The sequence below is a fragment of the Pan troglodytes genome, chromosome 19 (genome assembly GCF_028858775.2).
Source record: "Pan troglodytes isolate AG18354 chromosome 19, NHGRI_mPanTro3-v2.0_pri, whole genome shotgun sequence".
Classification (NCBI taxonomy): domain Eukaryota; kingdom Metazoa; phylum Chordata; class Mammalia; order Primates; family Hominidae; genus Pan; species Pan troglodytes.
The window spans coordinates 76,678,261-76,696,670 of record NC_072417.2 but is presented as its reverse complement, the minus strand read 5'-3'; the positions used below and the strand labels follow the sequence as shown (position 1 = coordinate 76,696,670).

General features: G+C 43.4%; 1 protein-coding gene across 3 annotated transcripts in view; it reads right to left on the bottom strand.

The window, feature by feature from the left end:
- DCAF7 (DDB1 and CUL4 associated factor 7) overlaps positions 1 to 15,086 on the bottom strand; it is a 44,278-nt gene extending 29,192 nt beyond the window's left edge. Inside the window, exon 1 of one of the 3 annotated variants that reach the window (XR_675442.4) lies at positions 14,088 to 15,086. Coding sequence is in view for 1 of the 3 variants with exons in the window: in XM_511593.9 (XP_511593.2) it covers positions 14,088 to 14,225 (138 nt within the window). In the remaining 2 variants the exon portion in view is untranslated. The remainder of the gene's footprint in view (positions 1 to 14,087) is intronic. The other 2 variants (XR_010153070.1, XM_511593.9) reach the window with 2 other exon arrangements.
- Between the last annotated feature and the right edge of the window lie 3,324 nt (positions 15,087 to 18,410).

Sequence of the window (18,410 nt, the reverse complement as noted above, 5' to 3'; positions counted from 1 at the left end):
ACTGGCCTCAAGCAATCCTGACACCTTGGTCCTCCCAAAGTGCTGGGAATTATAGGCATGAGCCACTGAGCCCAACTCCTCATCTAGATTCGTGACTGTACTGTTACAAATTGTTAGTAGCACTCTCATTCTTTAAACTCCTCATCCCCTAACACCGCATTTCCGCCTATGCCCATAGGAAGGATGAGTTTTTGCCCCAGTCCCCCATGGAGGGAATACTGAGCGTGGGAGTTCTGCTCTTCTGTCCCCACCACTCACTAGCTCCTCCGGTGGGGGAAGAATTGCTGAAGTGATTGGCTGAAGCCTGAGACAGGTGCATGGGCCTGACCACTCTACAGTCAGACATGTCCCATGGCTCTCTGGCTCTGGCTTATCCTGCTCCTACATGGACAGGCAAATTGGCCTCCTCAGAATGGGCCTGACCATCCTCCGCTCCAGCTTCTCTGAACCTACAACTGGGTAGGAGAGGTCAGATTGGGTCTGTCCTTGAGTCAGAGGTAGAAAAGCAGAAAGTTTCACTGAGGCTTCAAGGCCAAACTGCATTTTCCCCACTTAGTTCACCAGGGAGCAGCACCACATTAGTGGTTCTTGTTCGGTTATTAATAAAATGATGCTAGGTTTCCCCTTTGGCTACTATTATTTGTATATAATTTCCTTGATAAGACTCCAGTGGAAAAAGAGGTGAGTGCTAGAATTTAGATACCAGAGTTCTAGCCTGAACCCCTTACCATTATATCCTCTAACATTTTCTTGTCCATTTTTACAAGTTTTATCTACTTTGATGACATTCCAATTGGGTTTATTACATTCTTTAAATGTACTTTTAGATTATAAGAGGATTATAAAGTGTATCACATCATATAAAATCAAACAAAACACAGGTGTGTGTGTATATGTGTGTGTGTGTGTGTATATATATATATAAAGTTAACATCCCTCTATGTCATCCCCAAGATATCACATAATTTGTTGTGTGTTGCTTCTACTTTCTTCTATATGGTCAAACATATATACATTAAGAGTAAAGTTTTCCCTCAACTTTTAGAAAAAGGAAATTCTAGAGCCAAGGCTATGAATCTCTATTAATTTGACAAAATAATGGGCATCCCTCAGAGCAATATGAAGATCTAAATCATTCTTTTAATCTATGTACCGGGATTCCCCCAGTGCTGTACACTGTTTCTCTTACTTGCCGCTACTTATTTTTATTTTTTATTATTTATTTGAGACAGAATTTCACTCTGTCGCCCAAGCTGGAGTGCAGTGGCATGATCTCAGCTCACTGCAACCTCCACCTCCTGGGTTCAAGTGATCCTCCCATCTCAGCCTCCCGAGTAGCTGAGACTAGAGGTGCCCACCACCATGCTAGGCTAAATTTTTATTTTTTATTTTTTGTTTTTATAGAGATGGGATTTCACCAGGTTGCCCAGGCTGATTTCAAACTCCTGAGCTCCAGGGATTACAGGCATGAGCCACCACGCCCAGCCACCACTACTTATTTATATGCCTTTGTACATATGTGTTTATGAACTGCTGTATTTTTTTCTGGAGGCCAATGTCCTAACAGTGGGATTTCTGTATTAGAAAGTATGTGCATTTTAAATTTTAATAGACACCAACTTACTTTTCAAATAGACTGTAGCAACTAACATTCTTAGCAGCAGTATGTAAAGGTGTTCATTTCTCCATACTGTCAACAGCACTAGAAGCAATAACTTAATTTTTATAAATTTAAAAGGGAAAGATGATATCACAATTCTCATTTCCCTTAACTACCTGTGAGGTTCAGCATTTTTCCTGTTTACTGATCACTTGCATTTCCTCTCCTATGAACTAGATATTCATACCCTTTGTCCATTTTTCTATTGCATTGAGTATTAGCTACTATTGTCTGTCATGTTTTGAAAATATTTTCCGCCGGGCAGGGCTCGGTGGCTTATGCCCGTTATCCCACTATTTTGGGAAGCTAAGGTGGGAGGATTGCTGAGCCCAGAGTTCAAGACCAGCCTGGGCAACATGGCGAGATCCCATCTCTACAAAAAATAAAAATAACTAGCCAGGCAGGGTGGTGCGCGTCTGTAATTCTAGCAACTTGGGAGGCTGAGGTGGAAGAATCTCTTGAGCCTGAGAGGTTGAGGCTGCAGTGAGCTGTGAATGTGCCACTGTACTCCAGCCCAGCTCACAGAGCAAGACAGTGTCTCAAAAGAAAAAAAAAGAAAAGAAAAGAAAATATTTTCTGCGGTATTTGGTTTTTTGTTCTTGTGCATATTCTCACTCATAGGTGGGAACTGAACAATGAGAACACATGGACACAGGAAAGGGAACATCACACTCTGGGGACTGTTGTGGGGTGGGGGGAGGGGGGAGGGATAGCATTGGGAGATATACCTAATGCTAGATGACGAGTTAGTGGGTGCAGCGCACCAGCATGGCACGTGTATACATATGTAACTAACCTGCACATTGTGCACATGTACCCTAAAACTTAAAGTATAATAATAATAATAATAAATAAATAAAGAAAATATTTTCTGCTGTCTTTTGACTTTGTCCATGGCATATCTTTCACAGAGAAATGTTTTATTTGTATGTACTATAGAATCTGCCAATCTTTTCCTTTGTTGACTCTGGAATTAATTAATGAGTGTCCCTGCGCACCCCCACTGCCTCATGACAAATTTCCTGATCAACTTTCTAATATTGTCTGTGGACTTTCCTTTATAATTAGACGTTTGATCTGGAATTAGTTTTCATCATACACTGTGAATTAGGGGTTCTAAATTTTTCTGCTAGATGAACAACTGTGCCATACGATGTAATCTTTTACCCAGTGAATTACAGTTCTATCTTATCACATATTTCACATTTATATACAATAAAGTTGTCTTTGAAATATTCTATTCAGTTCCACCTATCTCTCTGGCTATAATTATATCAATTCCAGTATGTTTATTCTAATCTGGTAGGGTAAGTGTTCCTCTGTTTTTCAACATGTTCTTTTTCCCCCTAAGTTTTTATTTTTTTTTTTGGACACTGACATACATTTATTCTGAACACTCTGGAGACAGACAGTACTCCAGTTCTGGCCCTCCTTTACCCCTTATATGACTTTGGGCAAGCCACTTAGCATATAGCTGGGCTTCAGGTTCCTCACCTTCCTGTAAGTTTTGATATGTAGTATTTTTTTTTCCAATCAGTTGATTTCAACTTAAAAAAATTTTTTTTCTAAATACAGAGTTTTGGTAAATTGGGTTATTGTTTAAAGTGAATTTTCTGTTGAATGCAAAGCTCTCTACACTTATAACACATTATTTTCTTCTTTCGAGATGGGGTCTCACTCTGTCACCCAGACTGAAGTACAGTGGCTCGATCTAGGCTCACTGCAAGCCACTGCCTTCTGGGCTCAAGCGATCCTCCCACCTCACCCTCCCAAGTAGCTAAAACCACAGGCATGGTGCCACCACATCTGGCTATTTTTTATATTTTGATAGAGATGGAGTTTCACCATGTTGCCCAGGCTGATCTCAAACTCCTGGGCTCAATGATCTGCCAGCCTCAGCCTCCCAAAGCGCTGGGATTACAGGTGTGAACAAACTGTAATTTTCTAATCCTCTATATCCTTGTTTTGTCTAATTCACTTAACAATTTCCAACATATGAACCAAATTCTCCCTATATTTAAAAAATTTTTGCTTTCTATTTAAATGCTATACTATTAGATATGTAAAGACTTATCACTTTTTATTCTCAGTCGGTTGTACTTTTCTTTCTTATTTTTTGAGATAGAGTCTTGCTCTGTTGCCCAGGCTGGAGTGCAGTGGTGTGATCTCAGCTCACTGCAACCTCCGCCTCCCGGGTTCAAGTCATTCTCCTGCCTCAGCCTCCCAAGTAGCTGGGATTACAGGCACACACCACCACACCCAACTAATTTTTGTATTTTGAATAGAGACAAGGTTTCACCATGTTGGCCAGGCTGGTCTTGAACTCTTGACCTCAAGTGATCTGACTGCCTCAGCCTCCCAAAGTGCTGGGATTACAGGCATGAGCCACTGCACCCAGCCTGTAGTGGGGATTACAGGTGTGAGCCATCACGCCCAGCCTGTATGTTTAACATGTAAAATATTTCCTTTTGTTTCAACATTTTTGCCTTGAATTTTATCTGATGTTAATATTATCATGCCTGACTTCTTCTCTATAAAAAGAACTGCTTCTTGCTACTATATGCCTAGTGTTTCTTCATTCATTCCTTTCTGTTTATTCCTCTTTCTGAAGTTCTACTAAGATTTAATTTTTATTAATGTTAGTTTTTTTATTACTAACTTTCTTACTAGGTAATACATACACAAGGCCCAAATTTTGAAAGGCATAAAAGCAATTACAGTACAAATTAGAGCCCCTACATCCCAGTCCCTTTCCCTGGAGAAATCAATATTATCAATTTCTTGTGTATCCCTTCTACACACAACCACATATGGGTGTACATATGTATATGCATATGCTTTTAAAAAACACAGGTGTTTACTCTTCTACATATTTTTCCACCGAATATTTATTTTAAAATATTCCATATCAGTACATGAAAAGCTAGCTCATTCTTTTAACAGCTGCATGGAGGTAGCATAATTTATTCAACAATTTCCCTAATAATAATATTTTCATATTTTTCTCTTACAAATAATGCTAAAATGAATATCCTTGCACTTTAGTCATTTCAACCACATGAGTATAGCTGTAGGATGAATTACCGCTAGCGGAACTACCAGGTGGAAAATAATGCCAATTTAAATTTTGATAGCAACTGCATGGGAAAGCTACACATACGTGTATACACACACACACAGTAGATTACCACGGTTTTTTATTTTTCCTAATCCAGCTGAAACTCCATTTTTTTTTTTTCTTATGAGGTTCAGTTCTTCATACGTTCAAGAATCATTTACATATCCTTTCTGGAAACTCTTCCTATCTATTTCTCTTTTTCTACTGGGTGACTGGTCTCCTGGTGATTTGCAGATCTTTATATGCAGTTATTAAGGGATTTGTTCTTTGTCTAGGACGTTACATGTATTTTTTCAGTTTGTCACTTATCTTTTGACTTTGGTTTTGTTACAGAGATTTTATTTTTATATAGTTTACTTCTACTTTCATGGCTTTCTCACACCAAGATTCTCCCGTGTTTTACAGTTATATGTTTACATTCTTCCATTTATCTGGAATTCTGGTACAAGGTTTTTTTTTCTTTGAGACGGAGTCCCACTCTGTTGCCCAGGCTGGAGTGCAATGGTGCCATCTCGGCTCACTGCAATCTCCGCCTCCTGGGTTCAAGCGATTCTCCTGCCTCAGCTTCCCGAGTAGCTGGGATTACAGGCGCCTGCCACCACGCCCGGCTACTTTTTGCATTTTTAGTAGAGACAGGGTTTCACCATGCTGACCAGACTGGTCCCAAACTCCTGACCTTAGGCGATCCGCCCGCCTCAGCCTCCCAAAGTGCTGGGATTACAGGTGTGAGCCACTGCACCCGGCTGGTACAAAGCTTAAGGTAGAGATCCAATTTTTTTTTCTGGTTTCAATACCAATTATTAAAATATATATATATATATGGAGTCTCACACTGTCACCCGGGCTGGAGTGCAATGATGCGATCTTGGCTCACTGCAACCTCCACCTCCTGGGTTCCAGTGATTCTCCTGCCTCAGCCTCCCAAGTAGCTAGGATTACAGGTGCCCACCACCATGCCTGGCTAATTTTTCGTATTTTTAGTAGCGACGGGCTTTCACTATGTTGGCCAGGCTGGTCTCGAACTCCTGACCTCGTGATCTGCCTGCCCCCGCCTCCCAAAGTGCTGGAATTACAGGTGTGAGCCACTGCGCCTGGCCTTAAAAATATTTTTTCTTCATTTCCTATCACCTTTAGCACAGACTACATTTCTTTTTGTATTCTGAGTTCATTTCTAGACTCTGTTTATACATCAGTTCTTACAGTATCTAAAGATCTTATTTATTATATCTTTGCATTATGTTTTAATATCCATCATTAGTCCACCTTTTCAGAAGTTTTTTGACAATGTGTGCATGTTTGTAAAATTTATCTGTAGAAACATTCAGTTTGCCTGGTTCTAAAAAACAATTATTAAAAATCTGGAGTATTTTTGGCCAGGTATGGTGGCCTATGCCTGTAATCCCAGCACTTTGGGTTGGGCAGGCAGGAGGACTGTTTGAGGTCAGGAGCTCAAGACCAGTCTGAGCAACATAGTGAGACACCTACTGATTAAGCCCAGGAGTTTGAGGTTACAGTGAGTTATACTCACACTACTGCACTCTAGCCTGGGCGACAGAGCGAGACCCTGTCTCCAGAAAAAACAACTGTGGTATTTTAAACAGGGATCACATTAAGTTTAGGGACACTGACATCTTTAGGATACCAAGCTTTACTATACAAGAAAAGAGAATACCTTCCCATTTTTCAAGTATTGTTTTGTGTTCCCCAGCATTATTATTTCCACATAAACCTTACATATGCCTAAGTATATCCCCAAGTATTTATAGCAGCACAATCTACAGTACTTGTACATTCCTAGACATTGCTCCACGGCCTTCTGTCATCAAATGTAGCTAGCCTAATTTCTTTTCCCCTCTTAAAGAAGACTTGATCATTTTGCCTGGGTGTCCAAATAATTTTCTTCATCCTTAAAACACAGAAATGTTCCTAGGGATGCCAGGCTCTGTGCCAGGCCTGTAGTCCCAGCACTTTGGGAGACTGAGGTTAGTGGATCACTTGAGCCCACAGTTTGAGACCAGCCTGGGCAACATGGCAAAACCCTGCCTCTACAAGAAATACAAAAATTAGCTGGGCGTGGTGGTGTGTACCTGTAGTCTCAGCTACTCGGGAGGCAGAGGTGGGACAATCGATTAAGCCTAGGAGGTCAAGAGTGCAGTCAGCTGGGATCATGCCTCTGCACCCAGCCTGGGCAACAAAGTGAGACACTGTCTCAAAACAAAGCAAAACACACGAAAAATAAGATAAATTTTTTTAAAAAGAAATTTTCCTAGGAAATGTTTCAGTGCCAACTGTTCAGTGCCAATTTTTCTTGAGATACAATTTGAACTTATCACTTCAAATCTTTACTTCTAAGTTCTTCTTTAACCATATATTTGAGTTTGTTTCATTTCTTTGGTCCTCTTCTTGAGGGACACCAATTATACTTATGTCAGATCTCTTTTACTTTCTGCATCTATTATGTTCTTATTGTTTTCTTCGATTTCATTTTTCAATCTGTCCTCCCTAACCTTTACTGTTTTCAGCACTGTGTGTTCATCTTTATTCTGTTTCTTTCTTTTTTTTTTTTTTTTTTTGACAGTCTCACTTCATCACCCAGGCTGGAGTACAGTGGCATGATCTCGGCTCACTGCAACCTCCTCTTCCCAGGTTCAAGCAAGTCTCCTGCCTCAGTGTCCCAAGTAGCTGGGATTACAGGAGTGAACCACTGTGCCCAGCCTTTATTCTGTTTCCAATGTGGCTTTTAATCCTGTGATAATTTTAGTTTTCTCTTCCACTGCTTTCCTGTGTGCTCTGCCAGCTGATGTTACATTTTCTCTTTGCCATGCCTTATTTCACCCAATCCTCTATATCTCTGCTTGAAGTTCTGTATTTTCTTAAGTTCTTTGAACTCACAGTGGTAGGACTGGCAATTATTTTTCAACCAAGCTAAAAACATCTTTTTAGTATGGGTACTTTATCTGCCACTTATTTTCCATTTCCCCCCATCCTTTCTAATAGCATCTTTCTACAGCTACTGTGCTGATTCCATTTGTTTTGTTTTTTTGGTTTTGAGATGGGGGTCTCGCTCTGTCACCCCAGCGGGAGTTCAGTGGCAAGATCTTGGCTCACTGCAGCCTTGACCTCCTGGGCTCAAGTGATCCTTCCACCTCAGCCTCCTGAGTAGCTGGGACTACAGGTGCATGCTACCACTCCCAGCTAATTTGTTTTTTCTTTTGAGATGGAGTTTCACTCTGTCGCCCAGGCTGGTGCAGTGGCACAATCTTGGCTCACCACACCTCCGCCTCCCAGGTTCAAGTGATTCTCCTGCCTCAGCCTCCCAAGTAGCTTGGATTACAGGCACGCACCACCACATCTGGCTAATTTTTATATTTTTAGTAGAGCCGGGGTTTCACCATGTTGGTCAGGCTGGTCTCAAACTCCTGACCTCGTGATCTGCCAGCCTCAGCCTCCCAAAGTGCTGGGATTACAGGCATGAGCCACTGCGCCCGGCTCTGATTTATTTTTTCTTTTTGAAACAGAGTCTTGCTCTGTTGCCTAGGCTGGAGTGCAGTGGCACAATCTCTGCTCACTGCAACTTCTGCCTCCCAGGTTCAAACTATTCTCCTGCCTCAGCCTCCCAAGTAGCTAGGATTACAGGCATGCGCCACCATGTCTGGCTAATTTTGTATTTTTAGTAGAGACAGGGTTTCTCCATGTTGGTCAGGCTGGTCTTGAACTCCCAACCTCAGGTGATCTGCCCGCATTCACCTCCCAAAGTGCAGGGATTACAGGCATGAGCCACTGCGCCTGGCCATATTCCACTTTAACACACACAGTCCTAGTGCAGAAGATGAAGGTGAATGTGTGTATGTATATGTAATTTTTAAAATAAGCTCCCAAGTTATCCAAATCAACATAACACTCCAGTCACTGGAACATTTTCCCACAATTGTTAATAAAACAAAAATCGGCTAACACAATATTCTGAGAATATACACTAGCTTTTCTTGGTCTTTTCTATTTGCTTTCTCTTCAAGCCTCTTCCTGACTGATTACCAAGGACCAGTGCCTGCAGGTACCCAAGGTCCTGCCCTATTAAACTTTAAGATGAATTCCGGCACAGCACATCTTTGGCTCGTGGCTCAGAGGCTGACCAGAGAGCTTTGGCAGCAAGACCGTAGGCAAGCCAGGCTACCTACAGAGCATAGATTCACTCCTTGTTCAAGTGACAGCATCTCCAATAAGTCTATGTGAACAAGATTAGGACAAAAAGCAATAAAGTAGCATTTTTTTTTAAGCATTATCACTTTTATCCAGTGGTCACAACAGGGAATGAGTCCTCTCACTGTCTAGAAAAAGGAGGAAGTTAAAACCGGAAGAGTTTTATGTCTTAAATTCCCCTGCTGACAGTCTTGACAGGGACTCGTGGAACACTGCAACGTTCTAAATATCTATCAAAAGTACTGATGTGTACCAAAACACATTGTGTTTACTCCTGCCAATCTCACACCTACTAACAAAGCCACAGACGGTTCCCCAGTATCATCATTGTGCCTAAAACACATGAGTATGTGCTCAATACACACCGGCTAAATTAATGAGCAAATGAATGATAATCCTGAAGGGCTACCGCAAATACCAAGATGAAAAATTAAATACCAGAGTCGAAATAATTATGCATCAAACATATAAAGTAATTGTATTAAAAACCTCAGAGGAATCAACACAGGCTGGCAAGGTGAGTACCCATCCCAGTGTTTCAAGTACAAGGTGGTCATGCCACCCAGACTCACTACTAGGATTCTCCAAAAAGCATCAGATATACCTACAGTCTCTCCTCAGAACCTCAAAAATACTCTCTGGATGCTAAATCTTAGAGCACAAGTAGTCAGTTAAATATTGGGGCAAACTAAATCCCAATCACGCTGCCATCTTTATCAAAACCAACCCTGAAACATGCACTTAAGTGGAACAGAAGCCCAGGAACTGCTACCCAGCTTTTCCCAATAAAAGAGGGGAAATAACACCTGGGCCTAAAGACCAAACATATTGTCAAAACACAGGAGAAATGCCAAATTCTTATATCTGACTTACGTAGGTAAGCCAGGTAGAACAAGAGAAAATGGATTTAAACTAGAAAATTACACTACTTAGAGTCTGACTATAAGAATCTGCTAGACTACAAAATGAGTTGGGTTGAAAGAGATAAGGGAATTTTTCCCCCAGAGTCTTTAAAAGGCAGAGAATGAAATAATGACCTTTTCAGCTACCTTTCTGACCTCTTATTCCTGAATCCTTTCTGGAAAATACAAAAGTTAAATTTACTAAACAGCCATATAATTCTCTTTGGTTATATTTCAATTACAGGTACAGTAATGATAATAATTAAATAACAGCTAACATCTCTATATGGCTTATTCCACGCCGGGTGGAGTTCCTAAGTCCATTACATACATTAACTCATTTAATCTTTGAACAAGGTAGATGTTATTATTTATTGCCCTAATTTTACAGATGAGGAAACTGAGACACAGAGGATAACTTGCCCAAGGCAATACAAAACTGGGAAGTGGCAGGACTTAGATAACCTAGGCTAATCACAGAGCTTTTTTCATGGGTGAACTTGGATGGAAGGGCAGAACCAATGTTTAAGAGCATGCAGACACAAAAAGATCAGATTCTCGCCTCTGGCCAACAGATGCCAAGGTAGCTCCAGGGCCATGTTCTGAGAGTGCCATCTGGACCACTCAACCACTAGTGTGTCTGTCACCTATCTCCAAGTCTGTTAACTTCAGGGGTGGAGCCCAGGAATGTGCAGCTCCCTCAGGATTCTCACACACTAAAATTTAGAGAACCTGTTGCTCCAACACCAATCTTGCTGTATCCCTCAAGAGACCACAACAAAAGAAGGTAGAAACATAATAACCAATAATGAGGCTGTTTTTTGAGACAGGGTCTGGCTCTGTCGCCCAGGCTGGAGTGCAGTGGCGTGATCTTGGCTCACTATAACCTCTGCCTCCTGAGCTTAAACCATCCTCCTACCTCAGCTTCCCAAGTAGCTGGTACTACAGGCAGATGCCACCATACCTGGCTAATTTTTTAATGTTTTTGTAGAGTCAGGGTTTCTCCATCTTGCCCAGGTTGGTATCAAACTCCCGGGCTCAAGCGATTCTCCCATCTCAGCCTCCCAAAGTGCTAGGATTACAGGTGTGAGCCACCACACCCAGCCCTATAATGGGGCTTTTAATTCCAGGTGTAGTTGATAGAATCTGTTTCTTTACTCTGCAACAATTCCCAAATTTATTCACATGAAGGAACACCTGGAAGTCAATTTCTTAAACTGTTGATAGACTTAATTCTATGGATCAACTAGGAACAATTTTACGTTAGGAAAACATAATTATGCTAATGCAAATTTTTAAAAATTATAACCATGTTTTCTTAGTGAATGTCTCCACACTAAAAAGATGACCACTTCTAGCCTTTTTCATCAGTGTTAATTTGCTGTGTCCATTTTACTTTATCCTCTGCTGGTGATCACTATCCATGGCAAGCAGGAACTAATGGTCCAAAAATTCCAACCAATATTTCTAAAGTTCCTCCAAATTATGAAGTTGACCACCTCTTTGGCAGGGCTTCTCACAAACTTAGCCTGCGAAATCACTTTAAGGCAGGATTTGCTGCTCACCAACCACTACACATACTTCTCTCTCGCAGGATTTCTTAACTTGGGGTCTGTGAACTTGAATTGGAAAATTACGCCCATATTTCCATTAACCTCTAGCTAAATTTTTTTGTTTCCTTCAATTACAAATGGGGTCAGGTGCTCACAGTGGCATGAGTGTCTGTGACTTTGCCAGCAAGAGAAATATTTTTTCCCACCACAGTGCAGTTGTTAAGCATCTTGAAATGCTGTTTACCCTTGTCACCACTTCAAAATTACATTAATAATTACAGTGGGTGGTGTAAATCAATAAGTTAATTTATTAAAAGTACATATGACTACATCACCACTTTTAAAAACATGTTGTTTATATCTGTAGTGCAACATAAATGGTTTCTTTTGTAATTCTATGTGTTTTATGCATTTGAAAACATAACTATGAGAAGGGGTCTGTTGGTATCAGATGACCATGGCACACAGAATTTAAGAACCCTGATCTACTGATAGGTGAAGGCACAAAAATGATTTTAAGACAGCGCATTGCCTACATCATGTGAGTTAAGATATAGTTAACTGCTAATGCTGTTGATAGTGGGGTTATTAGTTTGCATTTCACTGCTAAGCCATGCTACCTGTGTGCCTGGCACAAAGAGGAAGCTCCAGATAGTTGTTAAATGCAAGGACAAACTGGGGTAGAGTTCCTGCAACAGCAGTTTGACTACTCCACTGATCCTACCAAGCAGCCTAACTGTGGTTCAGTTTCTCCTCTCTGGGGAATAGGAGTAACTATTGCTTACCCAACGACCCTGGAAAAACTTACAAGAAAAAACATTAATTTGTGTAAAAAGACTTAAGCCCTTTGAAAGACATACTTTTTTATTTTCCACGTGTATCTTTAAACAATAGTTCTAGTGGTCTTAATTTTATTAACACGGTGTCCACATCAGAATTGTGAATCCCATTCCCAGTTCTGCTGTCCACTATGGGCCATAAGGAAGAAAGAAGCAACAGAGGAAATAAAGCTCTATCTCGCCCGGGCAATGGGTGGACTTAAAGATCAGTGCACATTCCTTGGATTTGTTTGTAAATTGTTCATGTATGTGTAATGTCTGGACAATGAGAATCCATAGCTTTCATCAGCTTCTCAAAGTGGACTCCAAAGAAGACCTACTCTAGAGAAACAAATGTGCTCCTGAAAAACTGTAAACAAACTGTGAAATGTTCAAATTTCTTTTTTACAAGACCCTCACATGTAAACCGGAACCCCTTCCGTACAGCAAACTGTGGGTCACAGATAATAAAACAGGCCTGTGCAACATCTCACAGCTAGTCAATAACCAGACAGGACCCACTCCTAGACCACCTGGTATTTTCCCCCCTACATCAGCCTTGTCACTGAACAGTTTTCTTCTTCTTTTTTTTTTGAGACAGAGTCTCACTCTGTCGCCCAGGCTGGAGTGCAGTGGCGCCATCTCGGCTCACTGCAACCTCCGCCTCCCAGGTTCAAGCAATTCTCCAGCCTCAGACTTCCGAGTAGCTGGGACTACAGGAGCACTAAGCTACGCCCGGCTTTTTTTTTTTTTTTTTTTTTTTTTTTGTATTTTAGTAGAGACGGGGTTTCACCGTGTTACCCAGGCTGGTCGCGAACTCCTGAGCTCAGGTAATCCGCCCGCCTCGGCCTCCCAAAGTCCTGGGATTACAGGCGTGAGCCACCGCGCCCGGCCAGTTTTACTCTTCTTAAATCTGATGTTCATGGCATAAAGCAGGAGTAGTGGCTTTAAATATCACTAGCCACAGCTTTCAGTTGCTCTGATCGCTATCATTCACAACTTTGAGTAAAAGGAAGAAAAGAAAGAAAATTCTTCCAACTGACTTATTCAACTTTCAAAAATGAGTTTATGTTGCAATGCCAGTTTAAAAGCTCCCCTACTACACCGTGCTTCTATAAAGGATTCTCAAATTGATGTATGTCCAGCAAGACTTACTACTAAAGGTCACACAACTGTACTAGCACGAAACAAGCCAAGAGATAAGGCCCTGTCATCCTTCTGTGTTCAGGAAACAACGGCGGGATCATGCCACAGGCCAAGATTTCCAAAGAGATTGCTTTAGAGAGAATGGATATCAGGAAGCAAGAGCAACAGTAATTCTGGCAGAAGGGCTAGGATCCATGAGTACCCGGGGGGTGGGAGTAGGGGGCGGGGAAGCTTGTACAATAGATCGTCTTAATAGAAATCTAGTGTGGCCAGGAGTGCACGACCACCAATAGAAGCGCCTGCATTTTCTTTCACAGCTATCACTCCCACTTCCCTTCCCCGCCCACCAACGAAAGCAATGCGGCAGGAGTGGAGAGCACGGGAGGAATAAATGGAGTATCTTTGGGGCGTAAACCCGGTTTTAAGACCTGTTTCCACCCCGAAATAGCTGCCTGACCCAGGCAAGTCACAAAACCGTGCCTCAGTTTCCCCACTACACTAGAATGCTGCCTGGATTAAAGGAGACAGACTACGAGTACGAAACCTTCAGCACAGGGCCAGACAGAGGAACCGCTCCGTGGCCCTAGGGCGAGTCCGCAAGAGGGTTCTGGGGCCTGGGCTCCGGCCCGGAAAGGGCGCTCCCGGGGCCCGCTCCCCGCCAGCTGGGTTCCGAGCCCCTGCCCGGCCCACCTTGTTGTTGTACTCCTCCACGAAGCTGCCCAGCGCCAAGCGAAAGCGCTTATCGGGCCGCACACTCCAGTTCATCGCGTAGACTGTCCAGGGCGCTTCATACTTGTAGATCTCCTTCCGTTTGCCGTGCAGGGACATGGTGGCCACGGGGCCGCAGTACGGGCCGGGTCAACAGTGGGCTGCGGCGGGCGGGGAGCCGGGCCTGAGATCTATGGGTCCGAAGGGAGGAGAGGAAGGGGCGGGCAGGAACGGCCTAACCCGGAAGCGGGGATGCGGCGACAAACAACGACGACGGCCGAGCCCGACCCCTAGTTTCAAACCAGCTTGGGCACAGACGACAACCACCTTCCGTTTTGGGACGCCGCCCCGCCCTCTCGGAACGGAAGCCGCCAGACCCCCGCAGCGGCACCGGCCGTTGGTTGCCTGACACGTCCTTTCGAAAGGATTCTTTCTTCTCATTGGTTATTGTGGCCGTAGCGTCTGAAATCTCCTCGCTATTGGGTTAAATGTTTGTCATTGCAACTACTCGCCCCGCCCAACTCTCGGAGGCAGGAGCTTTGGCAGCCCCAAAGGTCATTGGTTGGCCAAGATGTCAGTCAGGCAGATAACGGCGCAGTGCGGGTGGTGGGGGCGTGGGTGGCCTGGAGGCGAGCGTGCTGGAGCAGCGGGCCTCCAAGTTCTAGGCCAAGTCTCTGAGAGTGAAACCGTCTGTGACCTGCGCTGACTTCCCCTCCGCTGCTGCTTTTCTGAGCGGCTTCTCCACGCTGTTAAGTAAAAGTACAATTCTGCCTTAGTGGAAGAACTACTGACTTTCGCGGGACAGAGCCCTGCGGCCTGGCAGCCTGGCCTGCGCCTAACGGGTACCACCTTCCCGCCCCCTCTCTTCCCAGGGCCCTTTTAACCCGAAAGCTGCTCTCTCCGTGCCTCAGGGACAGGCTTCGGGCGCGCAGATGCGCTCAGGGCCAGGCCAGCTTGAGTCAGGCCCTCCCGCGCTTTCCTGCAGGATCTAGAAATGTCCCCGAATTCTGGGGTAGGCACCGACCCGACCAGCTTGGCTCTGTTTTTGTCAGTTCCCATCCTGTACCCTCCCCGCCGTGGATCCCAACGCAAATGCTAATCCAGCCCCAAAGGTATCTGTGCCTGTGAGTTTGAAAAGGGGAAGGGCCAGAGACCAAATGACACCTTTATATAAATGATTTCCAATTCTCAGCTTTCATCAAAATTGAAGGAGGTTTGTATTGAATTGTTGGATGATAACATTAAATACTTTTTTTTTTTTTAAAGACAGGGTCTTGCCCTGTCACCCAGGCTGGAGTGCACTGGTGTGATAAGGGCTCACTGTAGCCTGGACTGCGTAGGTTCAAACGATTCCCCCACTTTAGCCTCTGGAGTAGCTGGAACCACAGACATTTGCCACCACACCTAGCTATTTTTAAATTATTATTTGTAGAGATGAGATCTCTCCATGTTGCCCAGGCTGATCTCGAACTCCTGGGCTCAAGCGATCCTCCCACATCAGCATCCTAAAGTACTGGGATTACAGGCTTGAGCCACCATTCTGGGCACTAAATATAATTTTTAATGATAAATGATTTTTCCACCTCCCAGGTTCAAGTGATTCTCCTGCTTCAGCCTCCCGAGTAGCTGAGATTACAGGGGTGCACCACCACGGCCAGCTAATTTTTGTATTTTTAGTAGAGACGGGGTTTCACCATGTTGGCCATTCTGGTGTCGAACTCCTGACCTCAAATGATCTTCCAGCCTTGGCCTCCCAAAGTGTTGGGATTACAGGCGTGAGCCACCGCATCTGGCCAAGAAATCCTCTTTTTTTTAAAATTTTATTTTATTTTTGAGACGGAGTCTCACTCTGTCGCCCGGGCTGTAGTGCAGTGGCACTATCTCGGCTCACTGCAACCTCTGCCTTTAGGGTTCAAGTGATTCTCTTGCTTCAGCCTCCTGAGTAGCTGGGATTACAGGCGCCCGCCACCATGCCCAGCTAAAGGAAATCCCCTGTAAAGAGGAAAGTTTAAAAAAAAATTTAAAAAGGAAAGAAAAAGAAGTACAAAATTCGCGGTACCTTGTCTTATTCTAATAAAAAATAATGATATTTATCCACAGATATAGGAACTAACGGGGGGAGGAAATTTTCTCTTTTATGACGTATATTTCCAATAAAATTTTAGTTTTTATTAGAAAATTGAATATATATTTATGTTGTTTTGAACAACTGTACTACTAATAGATGTAACCCTTAAAGCCTTATTAAGGTTACAAAAATTAATTTTAAAATGTCAATTAATTTATACACATTCGTTTTGAGGCAGGGTCTTGCTCTGTTATCCAGGTGGTGGTGCAGTGGGGCAAACAGTGCTTATTGCAGCCTTGACCTCCCGGGCTCAAGCAATCCTCCTGCCTCCTTTATTTTTTGTAGAGACAAGATCTTGCTATGTTGCCCAGGCTGGGTTCAACTGGTCCTCCCACCTCAGCCTCCCAAAATGCTGGGATTATAGGCATGAGCCACCCCATGACCGACCTACTTTTTTTTTGAAACGGAGTCTTGCTCTGTTGCCCACGCTGGAGTGCAGTGGCACGATCTTGGCTCACTACAAGCTCCACCTCCCGGGTTCACGCCATTCTCCTGCCTCAGCCTCCCGAGTAGCTGGGACTACAGGCACCTGCCACCACGTCTGGCTATTTTTTTTGTATTTTTAGTAGAGATGGGGTTTCACCCTGTTAGCCAGGATGGTCTTGATCTCCTGACCTCGTGATCTGCCCACCTCAGCCTCCCAAAGTGTTGGGATTACAGGTGTGAGCCACTGCGCCCAGCCACTTTTTTTTTTTTTTTTTTAAGAGACCGAGTCTTGCTCTGTTACCCAGGCTGGAGTACAGTTGCATGAACATGGCTTACTGCAGTCTTGACCTCTTAGGTTCAAGTGACTCTCCCACCCAAGCCTCCCAGCAAGCCCTGTAGTACCTGGGACTACAGGTGCGCATCACAATGCTTGGCTAATTAAAAAAAAATTGTTTTGTAGAGACCAGGTTGAGCTATGCTGCCCAGGCTGGTCTCGAATTCCTGGCTCAAGCAATCTTCCAGCCTCAGCCTCCCAAAGTGTTGGGATTACAGGCATGAGCGAGCCACTGCACCCAGCCTGTATACATATTTGTGTTGCAAACATATGATAGTGTGATCAATATTAGGCTTTGAAGCATACCAATAAATTACATGTAGGATAAAACTATGGGAGGAATAAGTGGGAATTATGAGAAAAGAAAAAAGAACAATGTTAAAGAAGGGTTTCTTGTGTTTTTAAAATAGATGGTGGTGGCTCTCAAATCGCTGCTATTTGGGTAGAAATGGGTCAATACAAATGAAGGATGGAATTGTTTTATAAGGTGTCAATATTTACAAGACACTTGAGATTATATCCTTTGCATCTATTTAAAGGTATCATTGAAGTATTTTATAATATTTCAGAAAGGTATCATTGAAGTATTTTATAATATTTCAGATGTCAACTTAAAAATGTATGAGGGGGATATACATATTCGAAATTCTTTTACAGAACACTGGAGCAAAGGACTGAAAACCAATAACCAGGTAGTTCTTGGACAACAGCCCTTTTCAGCAGTGGTTAATTGCACATGCTCTCAAAGCCAGACCATCTAGGTTGAAATTATGTCCTCCTTTTCCTATTGTGTTGGGCACGGGGATGATTTTTAAAATTTTCATTTTGAGACAGGGTCTTATTCCATTGCCCAGGGTGTGAGTTCAGTGATGCAATCACGGCTTACTGTCACCTTGGACTCCTGGCCTCAAGCAGTCCTCCTGCCTCATCCTCCTCCCAAAGCCCTGGGATTACAGGCATGAGCCACTACGCCTGGCCTCTTTTTTTATTTTTATTTTCTTTTTAACTGAGGTATAATTTACACACAGAAGCACACTCTTTCGCAACCTGAACACCTGTAACCAGCACCTAGATCAGGAAACAGAACAGTACCTGCACCTCAGAAATCCCCCTCATGTTTGGGTGTCTTAGTCTCTCTGCTACTGATCCCACATCTCTAAAATGGGGATAATAATACCAACCCCTTGGGGTTGTTTTGAGGATTAGATGAACAAGTATCTGCAGAGCTGTCAGCACAGTGCCTGGTACAGGGCGAGTGCTACCGAAGTGTTGGCTGTTGTCATGATCCCCTAGGGCCACCAAGCCAGTGCCTCTGCTTCCCTTCACCTCGGCCTAACAGCCCCAGGCTCCAGGAGCCTCTGGGCCCAGCAGAACCACCTTCAGGTCCCCAACACACTGGATATGGTGGAGGGTAAGT